The sequence below is a fragment of the Dermacentor albipictus genome, chromosome 1 (assembly GCF_038994185.2).
Source record: "Dermacentor albipictus isolate Rhodes 1998 colony chromosome 1, USDA_Dalb.pri_finalv2, whole genome shotgun sequence".
Lineage (NCBI taxonomy): Eukaryota > Metazoa > Arthropoda > Arachnida > Ixodida > Ixodidae > Dermacentor > Dermacentor albipictus.
The window spans coordinates 478,283,522-478,300,963 of NC_091821.1; the positions used below are offsets into that span (position 1 = coordinate 478,283,522).

The following is a 17,442-nucleotide window of genomic DNA, read 5'->3' on the forward strand; positions in this document are numbered from 1 at the left end:
GTCTTCCATTGCTCTGGGACGCTGCCGTTTTTCCAGGTCTCGTTGATCTTCTCGGTGAGGTATGCGATCGAACCGTCGTCAAGGTTCCGCAGCATCTTGTTGGTGATTCTGTCGGCACCTGGCGCACACTTCCCCTTGAGCGCGAAAATGGCTTGCCTAATTTCCCCCACGGTAAAGTCTTCGTCCAATTCCGGACGGCTTGGGCCGAGGTAGTCAGGAAACCGGTCTTCCTCGTTTCCACGCTTTATGGGAAGGTATTTCTCCGTGAGCTTGGCAACCAGCTCGTCCCCGGAACAGGATGTGGTAGCTTCGTGCAGGGCTCTGGCGAGCGTGTGTCTCTGACTGGATCTGGTGCTGCCCTCGTCGAGCAGATGTTTAAGCATGCCCCAGGACTTGCCGTTACGCATCTGCCCGTCTATCGAGTCACAGACCTCGTCCCATTGCTGCTTGCCGAGGGTCCGACAGTGATCTTCGATGGCCTTGTTAAGCTCGGAGATCTTTTTCCTCAATCTTCGGTTAAACCTTTGTCCCTTCCATCTTAGAAGCAGCGCCTGCTTGGCCTCGATCAGATGGGCCAGCCTACTGTCCATCTTTTCTACCTCCAGGTCGCTGACGATCTTCTTAGTGGATGACTCGGCGTCACTCTTGATTCGCTCGCACCAATCTTCCAGGTCTTTGGGGACGGGTGCGCTGTCGTTGCCGCGGAGCTTGCGAAAAAGGTCCCAGTCCGTGACAGTGAATTCCCTGGATTTACTTCGGGTGACTTCGAAGCGGGTCTCGAGCACATAATGGTCGCTGCCAAAATTTATTGCGGTGTTGCTCCACTCGGCTTCCTCGACGTTCTTCACGAACGCCAGATCGGGGGTGGTGTCCCGGCTCACCGAGTTGCCGATTCGGGTGGGGAACGCCTTGTCCGTGATGAGCGTGAGGTCCATTTCGTTGGCGTTCTGCCACAGACTCCGGCCCTTGCTCGTGTCGTAGACGTACCCCCACACGCCGTACGGTGCGTTGAAATCTCCGACGACGACCAAGGGATGGGTGCCGGCCAGGTCGACGGACTTCTTGAGTATCGTTTTGAACTGCTGTTGCGAGTGCCTAGGATTGCTGTAGATGTTGAGAATAAACACGCTGTTTCTTCGCTGGTTGCGCTGTCTCGTGTTGAGCAGAACCTCCGACATGACGTATTCGACCTTGCAACTCGCCAGCTTCAGGTCGTGAGACAAGTGTGTAAGCCTCCTGTCAATTAACGTGCACACTCCCCGACCTTCGCCCTGCACAGAGACGGCACGATAACCAGAGAGGGATGCGGCAGAGACGAGGGTTTCCTGTAATGCTATTACTTGCGGTTTGTTAGGTAGCGATCTTAAATATTGCTGCAAAGGGGCCCTCTTATTGGAGTACCCCCTGCAGTTCCACTGCCAAATTTTGAACTCCTCTTTGGAACTATCCATGATTAGATAAAGTGTCTGGGGTACCCGCTGTAAGCACAGGTGCACGCAAGAAGTTCCCCCCACTCTGACGTGCCGATGTGCTCGCAGCCCTGATCTGAGTCCCCGACGCGTTCGGAACAACAACCTGCATCGGAGTTACGGACGTATTATTATTCGGGATCACCAGACGCTCGAGGGCGTCCATGCGATCGGCCAGCGCGCCTAGGCCTCTCCGCGGGTCTCCAAGGGCGACTTGCACCTGTGTTAAGCCTTGTTGTAACTGCTGCACACTCTTAGTGAGCGTAGCCAGCATGCCTTTGATCTCATAAGTTTGCGAGTCTGAGTCGTCCTTACTGGAAACTGCCCTACGCTTGGCGGCGCCGGCCGAGTCGCAGGCCGGAACTGGTGCTTCTGTGGCGGTCGGCGCCGACGCGTTGGATGTAGCATTCTGACTGATTACCAATTTCTTAATCTCTACCATTTCACTAGCCATCTTTCTGATCATTTCTTTTAAGTCCGCGTTTTCCTTCATAAGGCGCGCTACCTCGGCGTCCCTGGATTGCTCTGGAAGCGGGTCGCGTGGGCCCCGGTAGGATCTCGCGTGGGCGCCGCCAGCAACCATATCTGCCCACGATAGCGTCGACTTTCTCTTCCTCTGCTGGCCGGCACTGGACTCATACCGGGCCCTCGAGACAGAGCGGCTCCTGGAGCGGCTTCCGGATCTGCCCCTGGACATATATCTGCCCCTGGACCGGGATCTTCCCCTGGACCTGGAACGGCGTCCGGAAGGCGGAGAGGGGCTCCTGGATCTAGAGCTCCCGCGAGCCGCGGAGCGACCGGCGGCGGCCGGGAGTTGTCGCTCGCCCATGGCGAGGGCCGGAGACTTGCTTCTATTGGCTCGGGATCGGTCCCCGCGCCTGCGTCTGACGAGGTACGGCGTCTGGTACCTCTGCTTGCATTCCTTGGCAGCGGTGAAGTGTCGGCCTCCGCACAGCCTGCATTTGGGGTCGCACTTGTGTTGTTCGTCCGGGTTGGCGATGCCGCATCCCCTGCACATAGTTTCGTCCGGCGAGGGGCAGACGTCCGCTCGATGCCCGAGGCGGCCACAGGCGTAGCACACCTCCACTTGCTTCTTATATAATGCACACCTGACAAGTGTTCCACCGTACGACACGTAGTTTGGCACCTTGTAGCCGTCGAAGACCACAACCACGGTGCCCGTGCTCTTGATTCGTTTGGCTCCCAAGGCCAGCGGGTTCTTCGAGTTGACAATCTTGCGATCTAGCTCCTCCGGGCCTTCACTCGGTGCGATGCCGCGGATGACGCCTTTGCACGTAGAGTTGGGCGCTGCCTCGTACGCATTCACCTCGTGCTGCTGGCCGCCAACAGCGATGCACTCGACCCTGACGTAGAGGGTCGCATTTTCTCTGCTGGGGGTGCTGATGACCATGATATTTTGTTGGAAATTCGGGCACATGGTGTCCGAGTCCCGCTTCGCCTGGTCGAAACCGACTGCGTTCCATATGGCCTCGGCCACAACTGTCGGCCCCACCTTGCTGATGTTCAGACCTCCCTTCGGCCTGACGATGATCTTCGCGTCTTCTTTGGGCAACGGAGGCATCCTTCCACCCCGAATAATTTTGGCTTTAGCGCTGCTGCGGTCTCGGTGACCCTTTGCGATCGCGTTGTCATTTGGCTTAGCGCCGGTAGAAATGGCACCAACTCGCTCGACGGGCGCCGATTTGGCTCCGGAGCGCCTGGCAGCAACTGTTTGCCATCCGAGATCCTTGGAAAATTCCTCGGGAGTCAGAAGCTCCCCTTCCACTTCGCATTCCATCACGGCAGACACTGACGAGAAGAGCTGGCGCCGCAGCAGCACTTCGCCGCGCTAACACAAGCGCGGCAAGGGTTTGCGTTGCAGCGGCGTAGCCTGGACGGAAAAGGCCGATAATATCGCAACAAGGCCACCCACCTTCAAGAGTCGGGTGTCTACGGGATCGCCACAACTTAAAGAGTCCGTTGGCACTAAAATAGTCGAACTGGGCTCAAATTAAATGACCGAAATCATTTTCAGAAGCGGGAGCTGGTCTTCGCCGCCTACTGGCACGTTCGTCGTCGTCGTCTTCCCAACCCATTTTTATTCATCTATGAATTTCCTTCTCATGATCAGGGTTCCCTGTGAATAATTGACCTAGGTAAATGTACTCCTTCACAGACTCGAAAGGCTGACTGGCGATCCTGAATTCTTGCTTTTTTGCCCGGCTATTCATCATTATCTTTGTCTTCCGCATATTAATCTTCAACCCCCCTCTTACACTCTCTCTGTTAAGGTCCTCTATCATTTGTTGCAACTCATCTGCAGTTTTCCCATCAATTTATCAGTTGTCACCGCATGAGCTATCCACGAAAATGACACTGCTGGCTGTCGGCCTGCATTGTTGCTATTTTCCATAGATGCTGCCACCGCGTACCACCGCAGCACCATTTATAGAGTGGCGCGTGCAAGAGAGATGCTGACGAAACCACCCACAAAGAACCTTCATGTCGCCTATAAAGAGTACCATTATTATTTTTTTTTTCACATTCCTTGTCGTAGACACCGCAACTGTCTTGCTCGAGGTTGACACCTGAACTATTCCAAAGTGCAACCACACGTAGATGACACCATTTGGAAAGTGGGACGGTTAACTTAATTAAATTATAGGGTTTTACGGACCAAAACCACTTTCCGATTATGAGGCACACCGTAGTGAAGGACTCCGGAAATTTCGACCACCTGGGATTCTTTAACGTGCACCTAAATCTATGTACACGGGTGTTTTCGCATTTAGCCCCCATCGAAATATGGCCACTGTGGCCAACATTCGATCCCGTGAATTTGTGCAGAGCAGCCTAACACCATAGACACAGAGCAACCACGGCGGGTAAAGTGGGGCTGTGTTGCATCCCCATGAGTACGGAGGTTACAGTTCTCTACACGCATAGCTGATACGAGAGCAGAAAAAAGGGAGAAAGAAGGAAGAGGTGTGCCTCCTTTGTTAGGTGGCACTTGCCTGGTAGAGCATGCACTTGCAAAACCCAATGCACCACTGCCTTCGCAATAGAAAATTTATTTATTTACATATATATATATATATATATATATATATATATATATATATATATATATATATATATATATATATATATATATATATATATATATATATATATATATATTGTAAGGAAGATGACGAACATGCACGCAGTCAGCAGCATCAGCAGCATCAAGCGCGCAGCAGAGGCTCGAGCTCGGGGACTGTGCTCGATGCATCATAGAGCCAGCGGTCACTACGAACCCCAATAAACCTCCTTTATAAGTGGTGGAGGTGCGGGGTAACGCTCTACTCTACCATCCTGGAACTCCGTTCTCGGACGCTACCCTCTGCCATGCCGGACGCCGACCAGCAGACTCTTCCATCGCCACCCGTCCCTTGCGCTGGCACCGTTCGCCAGCAGGAGCCTCCCATCTTCAGTGGAACCGACGACAACGACGTGGAAGAGTGGCTGTCGTCCTACGAACGGGTGAGCGTTCACAACAAATGGAATTACTCGGACAAGCTGGCTTACGTATCATTCTACCTCGAGGGCGTGGCCAGTCTCTGGTTCAGAAATCATGGAAGGGATATCCGAACGTGGTTGGCGCTCAAGACGTCGATTACAGAAGTATTTGACCGACCCACCGTCAGGACACTCCAAGCCGAGCAGCGTTTGCGTACACGCGCACAGGACACGGGTGAGACATTCACCAGCTATATAGAAGACGTTCTCGATTTGTGCAGGCGCGTGAACGCTGCCATGACGGAAGCGAAAAAGATCAAGCACGTCATGAAGGGAATCGACGATGACGCATTCCAAATGCTTCTGGCCAAGGACCCGCGCACTGTTGGCGACGTCATCAGCTTGTGCCAGAGCTATGATGAATTGCGTAAGCAGCGAGCTCTGACAAGGCGACATCCCACACCAAATGCGGCATCACTCTGCAGCCTTACCACCGGCCCAGAGCAAGCCTCCCTGATAACGCAAATCAAGGATTTTGTCCGCGAAGAAGTCGCACGACAGCTATTTCTGGTGTCCGTCACTCGGGAGTCTGCCAGCACTTTGCCGTCTCATATCCGTAACGTGATCCATGAAGACGTCGCGGAAGTGCTGCCGGCTGTTCACCAGCAGGATGTCGTGACTACACGAGTCACTTATGCTACGGTTGCTACAATGGCCCTCCTTCGTCATGGAGGTCCACATGAACTTTTAAGTGATAGAGCACGCGTCTTCTTATCTGAAGTCATCGAACAACTGCTTGCTGAATGCGCAATTGTTCATCGTAAATGCACTGCCTATCACCCTCAGACTAACGGTACCATGGAACGCTTCAATCGAACTCTTGGTGACATGCTCACCATGTATGTCTCACCTGATCACTCTAATTGGGACCTAGTTCTTCCGTTTGTCACCTACGCCTACAACACTGCGACTCAGGCAACTACCAGATTCTCATCTTTTTACCTTCTTTACGGCCGTCATCCTTCGCACACCATCGATAGCATACTGCCCTACCAGCCGGACCCATCCGAATGCCTGCCGATCTCGGAAGCCGCCAGACAAGCAGAGGTATGCCGCCAGCTTGCCCGCCAATTCACCTCGGACGACCGGAACCGCCAAAAAGCCGTTCACAATGCCCCGAACTCGACTCCCACTTTTCTCCCGGCTGCTCTCGCCTGGTTGTTAGTGCCACACCGCACGCCTGGGCTCGCTTCGAAACTCCTTCCGAAGTACGACGGTCCATACCACGTTCACAAGAGAACATCACCCGTTAATTACCTAGTTGAGCTGCTAACGTCACCGTCCGACATGCGACGTCGTAACCGCGAAGTCGTTCACGTTCAGCGTCTCAAGTCGTATCACAATTCTACCGTCCTTCCAGAAAACTAAGTCGCCAGGATGTGTTTGAACCGCACCGATGGCACCGGCTGTTGGAATCTCAGCGCTGCCACCAGCTGTCGGAACCTCAGTGCTGACACCCGTTGTTGCAACCGGACCGTTGGCGCCCGTTGTTGCAAATGGGTCGCAAGCCCCAAGGGTAGCGTTGGCCTGGCGGCCTGGGGCACACTGGAAGCATCCGAAGGTCCCAGCAAAGCATGAGGCGACTGCTAACAGAACAACTTGTTTATTCTAGCATCGCAAAGAGCGGGCGGTCAGGTCGACCGAAGTAGAGAGACGGGAGAGCACGTTACTCAACAGAAGAAATCGGAGCCTCTCTCCTGGCGTCCGGGGGCAGCTGCTCTTATACTCTTGGCGTCGCGGGCAAGAAGGAAGGTCACGAGATGACACCACGTGACAGCGAGGCACGGACGGACTGACAGACATGTAGAGACAAGGAGGTGACGCATCAGCCGGGCCGGCGCCGGTCAGACCTCCTCGCTTCACACTGGGGGAGCTCCTCTCCCCAGCTGCCGCGCTTTGACAAGCGTGGGCACACACACACACGCACACACAAAGACACGTGGCACTGAACATGCCGGGACGCGCTCGGCCGGGGATGCGTCGCGGCCGCTCCGAACGGGCCAAAATGTCCGCCGCTTTGAACGAAGCCCCGGCGTCCGTTGAATTCGCGCCGGCTACACCGCGCGTCATAGGCGAAACGTAACAGATGGCTCCTTTATTTCCGCGGGGCCATTGTAAGGAAGATGACGAACGTGGGCGCAGTCAGCAGCATCAAGCGCGCAGCAGAGGCTCGAGCTCGGGGACTGTGCTCGGTGCATCGTAGAACCGGCAATCACTATGAACCCCAATAAACCTCCTTTATAAGATTATATATATATATATATATATATATATATATATATATATTCTTTTATAGCATTATTGGTGCTGTGCCAAGCTCACTATCTTCCCACCATGCCAAGAATGTTGTCAGCCGTTTACTTCGCTGTGTCCAATCCCAAGTCATGCAAAATCTTGCAAAATTGAAAAAATCTCCAAAAGTGATTGCCCAAGAATACTGCCCCAACCACGGCTTGATAACAACGCTTCCTTCATGCTCATGTGATCGTGAGGCGCAAATGCCCCATCTCATATGGGCATCTGCTAAAGGCGCCATAATTGCACTCCACAGCAGTTCAGTTTCGGTTTTCGAAGTGAGAGTGCCCAGAATTCATTGCGATTCAGAAGTTAGCAGCATCAGGTTATGCTTGGATGACTGGCTTCAAGTATGGCATTAGGATGAACCGTGTGGTCTAAGCGCAACCAGCAGGCTTCTATTTTTGTGGTGCGCTTATCTTGAAAGTCCACTTATCTTCAATTTTTTTTTCCGGTTTTCCAGTTAACGAAGTCTTTCTGTACAGCTGCAGAATACCATTTTACACAGGACGCAGAGTTGTGTTAACCTCACCTCTCAGCAATCGAGGAAAAAGTGACAGCCTTGCCATCTGCTGGATCTGCTCAAGTGCGCTAAGAGCCTCTGCCCCAAGTAGCGACTGGTACTCGGACTTGACCATCACCGTGCACTGGGAACAAAAAAAAAAAAAGAAAAAGAAACGTGAGAAAATGACACCACCTCTGGTCGCTCATTAAATACAAAGCAAGTCAAGCTAGATGATTAGATTATACACTAGAGCACTAAACAGCATGCAGCTTCATTTGTGCACAACACGCTTTTACAAGGACACGCACTACTGTTGCGATCATGACTGCATGATGATGTACTGTTCCACCGTCTGTCCATTCAATTTGAATCCATTATCATCCACTGAAATCACAAAGCATGTCCAAAATCTTGCTGGAATCCATAGTCAACAAGGCTATTATCAGGTGCAACAATACGTATTGTCAAAATAAAAGCATGCAGCATCATATCGGAATACCATCAACCACAACTTTCTCCACTAATCGGTCACCTTTTCTAAAAAAAAGATACACCAACAGAATTAAAAAATTTTTCTACCAGTCTCTCCAAATTTACTGCTTCAAAATCTCATCAAAATTCTGGCAAAAGACACAGAAATAAAAATAAACAGAGCGTACTGGACTGCCTCAACAAACTAATTCAAGACCTCGAAAGTTCACTAATATTGCAATGCACTACACACACTAGGTAAGTAGTTGGGCAGGTCAAAAATGGTGCACATGAGACTCAATGACCCCAGGTAAGAAAAGAGCCCGAAAGGCACAATTCATCAGAATTGGCATAAAAAAGCCAGCATACAGTCGAAACCACTTGTAATGATGCCAGATATAATGACTGATCAGTTATAACGATCACATTTCACTGCATATCCAATTTTCCGACCTTGATTATTGAAACTGCATCCATATATGTATAAAACACAAATTTTCACAAGCGCCATAATGTTACAACCAACACTTTAAACCTAGTTGTGGTAAAAGGAGCGTGCGTGCGAAGTTCCAAAAGCGCACAAGTGGGAACCTACTCCAGCCCAACTACGACAAAGATTTGACTGCCGAGATCAACGAGCACCGTGCACGGATTTCAGAAGCTGCGAGGAAAGTCATTCGCTTTGCTAGGCTAACCATGCTTTCAAGCCAGGTCTTGGACTCGCTTCAGGGTGAGGCACTGCAGCGTACGACGGCGATGGCCCCTAACATAGCAGTGGTGCACGCTCCGGTGTGATCTCAGAGGCCACAACAGAGGCACTGCCGTTTTTTGTGCAGTTCTTCGATTGACACTGTGTGCACTGTGCACTAAATTAAATCAACGGCCACACAAGCATTATTATCTTATCGTTGTTAATATTTATGTGACGCAAGTTGGTGTGAATGCGGCCCGGTGTGCTAATGCCACGCAAAGAGTTGGCGGTTACTACACCATTATCAGGAGATCACAGTTTGTTGACGCTTCATTTACGTCGTTGCTGATAACGTTTCATGGCGACATTCTGTGTTTCAAACTTTATTCTTTTTTACCCAAAGCGGCATAAGAAACCTAACTTTCCGGCTCTCAGCGTACATGCGGCTGATGCCACAGCCGTAATGGCAAAACGTTTGTGAAATTCCGGCATGCCACAGTGGTTTCCCCTTCCAACCAACTAAAAGCCTTCACCATCATACACAGAATTCACTCGTGTACCGCTGATAGTAAAATACATACCACAAGCTCTCAAAGAAGTGGTGGGGGCTGCCCTTGTAGTGACAAAATAGCAGGTTAGCGAACACAGCCCGGCACCGTCTTGAAAGAGCTATGATGCCACATTTCGCTTTTTTTTTTTTTTGATCGAGCTTATTTAACGGAAACCTGCAACTAGAAGCAGGAAAGTGCCAGAAACAAAAATCAGAATACTGAAATCAGAATACTGAATACAATTTTCTAACCAAAGTGGTGTCAAATTGTAACTGTCAACACCAGCTTGAGTGTCGTTAATGTCTGCACGTTTTGAAAGACAACGTCACGTATAACGAACTACCGATACAACAACCCCTTTTCGCAGAACTATTGAGTTTATTAGAAATGGGTTCAACTTTATATAATGGCACAGAAAGCAGCTGAAATAACCCGAGAAACTTCTGTGTGTCTGCCTCCTTGTCCTGTTGAAGAACCACCGTTTTCATTAATTGCCTAATAGATCCCCTTTTCATAATTGTAAAGCCAGCTTTCCTGTGGGGCAACATGCCCAACTAATGGTGGCGTGATCATTTTTGCTAACAGCATGCAGAAGCACAGTTTGCCTTTATACAGTCAAACCTTATTAATGCGTACCAGCTTAATGTGTAATTGCAGTTTAACACATAGTTACGAAGATTTCCCCACCCAGCTGCCATTGAACCCCATGTATTGGCTGACCGCTTAAACCGTAGTCGCTCAATGATATCAAAAGAATAGTGCGTATTATTTTCTTTCTTGTTCTACATGCACAGGCACAAAATTGTCAAAATTTCATTTGCACTGATTCTCAAGTTGCGAAACCTGGACAACAGCCGCCAGCGATAGTGACGTTAAGCATGGCCACCATGACGTGGTTTCTGCTTGTACAGCTGTTGCCAACTGCAGCGCACAAAAGCATGGCCTTTGAGATTAGCGTCCAGTAACGCGAAGAAGCTGCCAGGGTCGCTGCTAGTAGGGGTGCTAATTCGCTGTCGCCATCGAACCCAATCAAGTAGTAACCATGCAAGCACATCTTTTTTTTTATGTATAGGCATTTCTATACTTACCCAACTAGAAAAATGTTCCTCCGTCCGTCTGTCCCATAAGACGACCACATTTAAGATAAAGCCCGCAGCAGCAAGCGCCTGTACCTTCACGCTGCCTGTTGCTTCAATGCGAACGAAGTGGCAAGAACACAGCGTTGACGAAGCTCTCAGCACAAGCCACACCCAGCCACTTTTGCAGACTGCTTTCAAGCTACGGGCCCGCACGTCTATCTTCAGCGCGCAGTAGCAAAAATGCAGCGCGCGGAGCTATTAGCAGTCGGCACTCTCTGTCCGTATCGCAGATAATTTTCAAGATACAGTCCGTGCGGGTGTGCCATATACGCAGGTGCCGCCAGTGTATGTTTCATCATGGACCATAAAGGTTCGATGAGGATGGATAAGGCGCTAATGAGCAATAACGGCTTATAATGACCAGAACGTCATCAGCACACCGGACGCCACCACCTGCAGCACTTTGCTTGCATCCTCAATGTACCTTGCGCCGCTGTCTGCACCAGTTCGTGTCGCTGCAGTGCTCTCGTTTGTACTGGGCAGATCAAGTTTCATAACGTTGATAATGACACCGGGCTGCGTGGAGATGAGCAAGTGGCACGATGCTTACGCATCCTTAGACAACTCTCAGAGAAGTTCCTGCATTAATTTTTTTTCTTCACTCCGCCAGTGTTTGAGGTTGTGGTGTTGTCGTGGTGTTCAACGATCTTTGCTGCGGGGTGTCGTGTTTATGTTATTGAGAAGTCAACGCTGTTAATATGCAGAGTTTCCTGATAGCAACGTTGTTGCCGCCGTCGCACCTCGCCCATATTCAAGCGAAAGTAATGACGACAGCAACGATGTGGAAGTGGACAACAGCCCTTCATTATTTGATGCGGCGCATGCTTTAGGCGTCATGCGAGCTTTCGCAGAAAAGTGGGGCCTCGTGGACAAACTCGCTTGAGGCCTCGACCTAGTTCGAAGATGTCTAGGTAAAGCCACCACGGCGGCAAGTGAAGACACCGATTTCTTGGGGCCTACCCACAAATAAAGCCTGTCTGAGTGTGTGTTTGAGAGCATCGTGACATAGTTCTTTTCCAGCCGGTAAGTAGCTTCTAACTGCCATTGGCAGTAAATTCATATATTGTTTATTGCGTACTTAAATGTTGTTCCCGGCTGACTACGTATTGATGAGGTTTGACTGTATTACGACATCAAAAATGTAGACTTACTGTATTTACTCAAATCTAGAACGCTCTTCCTTAGCAATAAAAAGGGTCCAAAAATTATGTGCACATTAGAATCGAGTATGACCTTAAATCTGCATCACCATATGCCATTGGCATTTTACATGGCCACCTCGTACACACTTCGAGCCTAAAGAACAGTTTTTTAGAGCTGCCGTAACTTCCTCCGTGTGCTCCGAGAGTTAATCATGCTGCCTCAATTAAAAGGAAAGTGATAACGTGCGTGTAGACCAACGAAAATTATGCCACATCACAGGCGTTCGGAGTTCCTGAAACTTGCGTGTGGGACTGGTGCAAACAGAAGGAGAGGCATTCTACTCCGGTGGCTGCTGCATACAGCACAGCCCTTATCTTCAAAGCGATCTGCAATGGAGACAGAGTCAAGACGCACTGCGCTGTGTTCTCATCACTTAGTTCGCGTTGAAGTGAGAGGCAACACGAAGGTCAATTCGCTCACTCCTGCTAATGCACTTCCTCATTGCAGCGTTTTGATAGTGAGTTTCCACAGTCATCAAGTGAGACATGTCTATGCTTGCTTGTGTGTGCGTGACACCATGCTTGTTAGTTAAGCTAGTAAGCAAATATTTACAAGCTTATACGGCCGATAAAATTACTATCCTCACTTCCTATAGCTGTCTACTAATTTGCTATCACAATCGATGCTTTCCCTTTTGGGCAAAACTACGACTTATTTTATTCATCACAACTTCAGTCCATTGGGAGTAAATCTTTGTTTTTCCAAATACTCTTAGACCCCACTATAACAAACTTCAATATAATGGCATTCTCGATATAACAAAGTATTTAACCTTTTTTTAACCTCTTGTCCATAGAACATTGTGTATTTAGAAACTCAATATAAGGAAGTGTGTTTGTATGCGATTTCAACATAACGAAATTTCACTGCCACCACAAGCTAATACCGAGAATATAAACGGAAACTTCTAGGGATACAGATGGTGAAAAGATTGAATTACAAGCAGCTGTTCGCAAACACACCTCTCAAATAACACACCGCACGACAAGAGCGACCACGGAAGTGGAGCTGCATCGTGTTCCATATAAAGTCCAACTGCAATAAGATGCCACCGTGCCCGACGTACTGCATGCTTTAGGTGCAAGTGAAAGTGTGCGAGGGTGAGAAAGAAATCTGGTGGCTTCACGAGTGCCGCCTTTGCACATGAGCAAAGGGAAAGAGGCGAGGGGAGCGAGCGAGCCTGTGGTAACGGGACAAGCGTGCACGAGGGGCCAGGGGGGAGAGGAGGTGGAGTGGGGGACAAGTTGACACACGCCTCAGTTTCTGGCGTGCATTCTAGACGTAACTGTGCATGGGTGTAAGTGCGGTAGAACAAATACGCAGCCACGCACCTTCTTTAGTGGTAATCTGCCAGGTGCGCAAAGAGTGGGCGTGCCGAAACGGCATGCCATCATGTAAACTATCTTCCCACGGCGTGCCATCATGTAAGCTATTGTCCCACGCATTAGTATTAGAGGTTGCACAATCTAGAGTTGCAGTGACTAATTAGAGCGAGAATCAGATGAAGCATTCACTCTCCGCTGCCGGGGTTTTTCATGATAGCGTCATCCCAGCGCGGGCAAAACTATCGGCTGTTTGGGCGGATTGCGCATGAAAACGTGCCTGGCTTTGCTTAACACGTACTGCCGATCTGAAGATATCATCAACGTGGCATGAATCTATCGTATTTACCCGATTGTAAGTCAACCACTTTTTTTTAATTTGAAAATCTGAAGTGGGGGGGTCGACTTACAATCAAAACCAAAACATAGCACCGCCAAAAAAGTGAGACCAACAGGAGCTACAACGTGGTTACAATTTTATGTTTGCTCTATGGCCTTCCCCATAGCTTTTCGCAACCCCACGTGTTTGTTCACTTTTCAGAAGGGTTTTTCAACATGTTTGACAGTTTTACAGTGCACACAACACTCATGGTGGGGGGGGGGGGGGGGGGAGGTCGATAGCTGATGGAAGCGCCGCTGTTCCATTTCTGGTGGAACCCTCAGAACAGCGGCGCTTGCGGGGAGTATTGTTAGTTTATGGAATAGCAGACACCGCTCGCGGGTTTTTCTTTCCCTGTTGCGCTTAGCTTTCTCTATAGTTTGACGAAAGGCATTGGTTTGACGCGTTTTACTTGACTGCCGGCTACGTGCTTCTTCTATGCTTCCTCAGTCGTGATAAGTGCTCCAGGCCCACTAATCATTCGGCACTTGTTCACAGCAGCGTTCAAGAGGGCTGCTATCCCTTACTCCGAAGAAACAAATCACTGCGCTGCGTGCCGCAAGTTCGATGTTCCTGAACGGGTGGTGCAAGAGTGGCGACTGCAGCGAAGCTAAATTTTCACCTGTGACGGCAAGTGAGAAATTACGCACGTGCCAAAGCTTGGACGCCTTCCAGAGCTGCAGGCTAAGCTTGCGGCGTACGTCGCTGAAATGTGTGATCGGTCTCTGCCAGTGAAGTGCGACATGGTCATGAAACAAGCCCGGATCTTCGCCTTTCAAGGACCTGCTCCGCCGTGAGTACGAGTGGCTGGCGGTAGAAGACCAGGAAATTACTCCAACCAGACCTGTCAAAAGAGCCTCCCTGACGGCTGCGTGTGGTTGGGTGCATTCAGCGTGGGCTGCTGTTCCACAAGATGTCGTGGTGCGGTCGTTTGCCAAATGTGAAATTTCACTGGACGACGACGCACTGTGTGACCATAGCAACGATGACGATGGCAGCACTAGTGAAGATGAGTAGTTCAGTGACCATGTCAGCTGCTAATAAATTTTCTTTATCAAATGCGTCCTCGGGTATGCTCTTTTTTTTTTCCTGTCAGACGATATGGGGTGTTGACTTACGTTCAAGTCGACTTATAATCGCGTAAATACGGTAGATCATTCATCGCTGACTCCCAAATTCAACAAAAGAAATTGTTTTCTCATTCAAATTTACTTTTTGCGATTGTCCGATAATTTGGAAAATACTGAGGCCCCTTTCCCTGTAAGAAAGATAGATTGGCGACTGTACTTACTTGCATAAAAGGTCGAATTTCAATAAATCGAAATTTTGATGTAACGAAGCAATTTGCCGATTTCACCGACTTCATTATATCGAGGTTTCACTGTAAGAGAAAGTTGTATTTCTGTATGAAAGAATTAGATGCACGGTGCTCTAAAGGACTTTTTTTTTTTAGCTCATGGCAAACGGGTGTGCATTACAATTGAGGCCACGTAGTTCAGTAGTTTGCGTAATGAAACCATTTGAAAGAGTGAAGCCCTAGCATGTGCAGCTAGCACTTTGTCTTGCTATGAACAACAACCGGCACTGCCATTAGTTGGGCTAATATGCAGTGCACAGAAGTGCACTCATGCATTAGGAAAACAGTCTCTGAAGTCTGCACTCTGCTAACTTACCAGTTGTCCATCGGTGTCATTCCATGCCTGATGCCGCAGCAGCACACGTTTCCCACCTGGTGTCAGCTCCCACAGGTCGTACCACACGTCTCCTTGTGGCTGCATCAAAAGGTGCAGTAGTACTGCTTAGTGATACTGCCAGCACGCCTAAAAGCAAGACGTTTGAATAGTGAAATTTTCATTATCAGCTTTGTAACATGCCTTATGGTAAAATAAACTGCTTACTTGATGCTTTCATACCAAACTACCGGTCAGTATAATGATTTAAAGAGTATGAGCCTGTGTGAATAAAAAAAAAAAGATCAATGAATAAAACTTCTCCAAAGAATTGGCTGATGGCATGCTAGAGGGGGAGAGAAGAGATAGGCAAGGAGATTCACTCCCTCTAGCGAAAAGCCAGAAGACATCGAGGTCTGGTTGGGCAGGACAGCAGACCTAAGAGCCCATCCAGTGTACGGTGCTTTCCTTTGTGCTTGTCCCTGATCGGGTTCAGCATTGAGCAAAACCAGAACAGATGTTACAGGTCTAGTGTGCCATCTCTACATCTGCAGCAGGCAGGCAACTCTGGGTGAAGTGACAGTGTCGTCGGAGTTCGTCAGCTGCTGTTTATTTGCTTTGAAAGCTGCCCACTTGGTGGTGAGGCTTTCAGCCAGTGTGGCACTGGCACGGAGCTTATAAATCAGCATTACGTTGCCTCTGCTGAGGTTTTTTGACATGGCTTGGTCATTTGCAGAAGTATGCCTGCTTTGAATTTCCTTGATCTTAACCTTCCGTCCCCTTAGAAATAGTTTCAGACCCTCCACATGTCTTACAAGTGGAATGTGCCTTGAAGGCAGTTGGAAAAATATGAAACAAAACTTTGCTGCCACCTTGTGGGCTTTCTCCTTGCCGAGGTAGCCCACGACTGGGAATTCAATCCCCGCTGGGTGTGACGTCTGGCGTGAGCAAGCCATTACAAATGTGCTATGGTGCCTTGTGAAATTCGTCCTGTAGAGCACGCCATAGCTTCCTTGGGCGCCAGCAAGTATCTTGATGCATGGAACCAATGGTATTAGAAAGCAGTTTGAGCATCTCTGCCTCATTCAATGCAATATGAGAGGTAATGAAAATAGCTTTCTGCTGCATACATGAACAGGTAGGAGAGTGGTACTCAAAAGCACGTGCCCCAGAAAACATGTGCCTGTAGGTGAAAGTTTTCCTCGTTTGGGATCTCAAGACAGAGAAACAATCTGCATAATATGGGGTTGCGAGTTTCACGTGACGGCACTGTGCCACATGCACAGCTGTACATGCTCCTCAAACCTTCAAGCCTGGAATGAAGTTCCGAAGACAGAAGAGAGACAAAGGAGTTTTCCCTCTTTCCATTCTTTTCCAACTTTCTGTGCTCAAATGGACTTGCCTACGAGCCAGCTGCACCCGCCATGCACGTGGAAAGAAAGTCACGCAAGACCCATGCTTCTTTCTTCACTCGTGTCCCGGCAGCCTTGGCATCTATTTCTACTGCGCATTGTGCAGCCAGCTTGGTAGTGCAACATGGCTGCACTGCGTGCTTGTTTCTTCCTGCAATTTGACTGCACTGGTTTGTTCAACAAGTGGAGAGCTCGCACAATGATGGGTGAACCTCTGACACTTCTACTCAATGCATGAGCCCGCATCCAGTGAAGAGAAAGTGCACAGTGATACCACTCGAAATGAAGAGCGGCATCGTCAGAGATCACAATACCAAGGCGTGCATGTTGGTGTGGAATTATGCTCTAGCAGCTAAAAGTTTCAATGACCATTTGTTCCGTAAGCAAATTGCTGGGCAATTGGAACACTGTGGACTATGGGCAGAAAACAACGAGAAATTGAAGAGGCACTGTGCTTGCAATTTCTGAGCAGCTGCTGCAAACCAATGGGCCGATTCTGGTGCAGAAGGCAAAACACTTTGCTTACTTGCTTCAAAATATTGATTTGTCACCCGGGCAGAGCCTGGATCCATTTTTTTTAAAGGAATACCAATCTGTAATTTCTAAAAATGTAGAAACTGTTATGGCACATCTCTCAAACAAAGAAAGGATTCCAGATGACAAATATAAATTTGGGGAAATACTTATATTAATCTGATACTAAAGCTGTCTCGAAACGCCAAATTTGGCATCAATACTGCAACGTCAGCACACAAAGCAATATTTACCAATGGA

General features: G+C 49.1%; 1 protein-coding gene across 1 annotated transcript in view; it reads right to left on the reverse strand.

Annotated features, from left to right (window-relative positions):
* LOC139054861 (uncharacterized) overlaps positions 1 to 17,442 on the reverse strand; it is a 127,123-nt gene that overhangs the window by 37,509 nt on the left and 72,172 nt on the right. Inside the window, exons 11-12 of the mRNA XM_070532529.1 lie at positions 15,260 to 15,358; positions 7,858 to 7,972 (exon numbers count right to left, since the gene is read on the reverse strand). Of these exons, the coding sequence (XP_070388630.1) occupies positions 7,858 to 7,972; positions 15,260 to 15,358 (214 nt within the window). The remainder of the gene's footprint in view (positions 1 to 7,857; positions 7,973 to 15,259; positions 15,359 to 17,442) is intronic.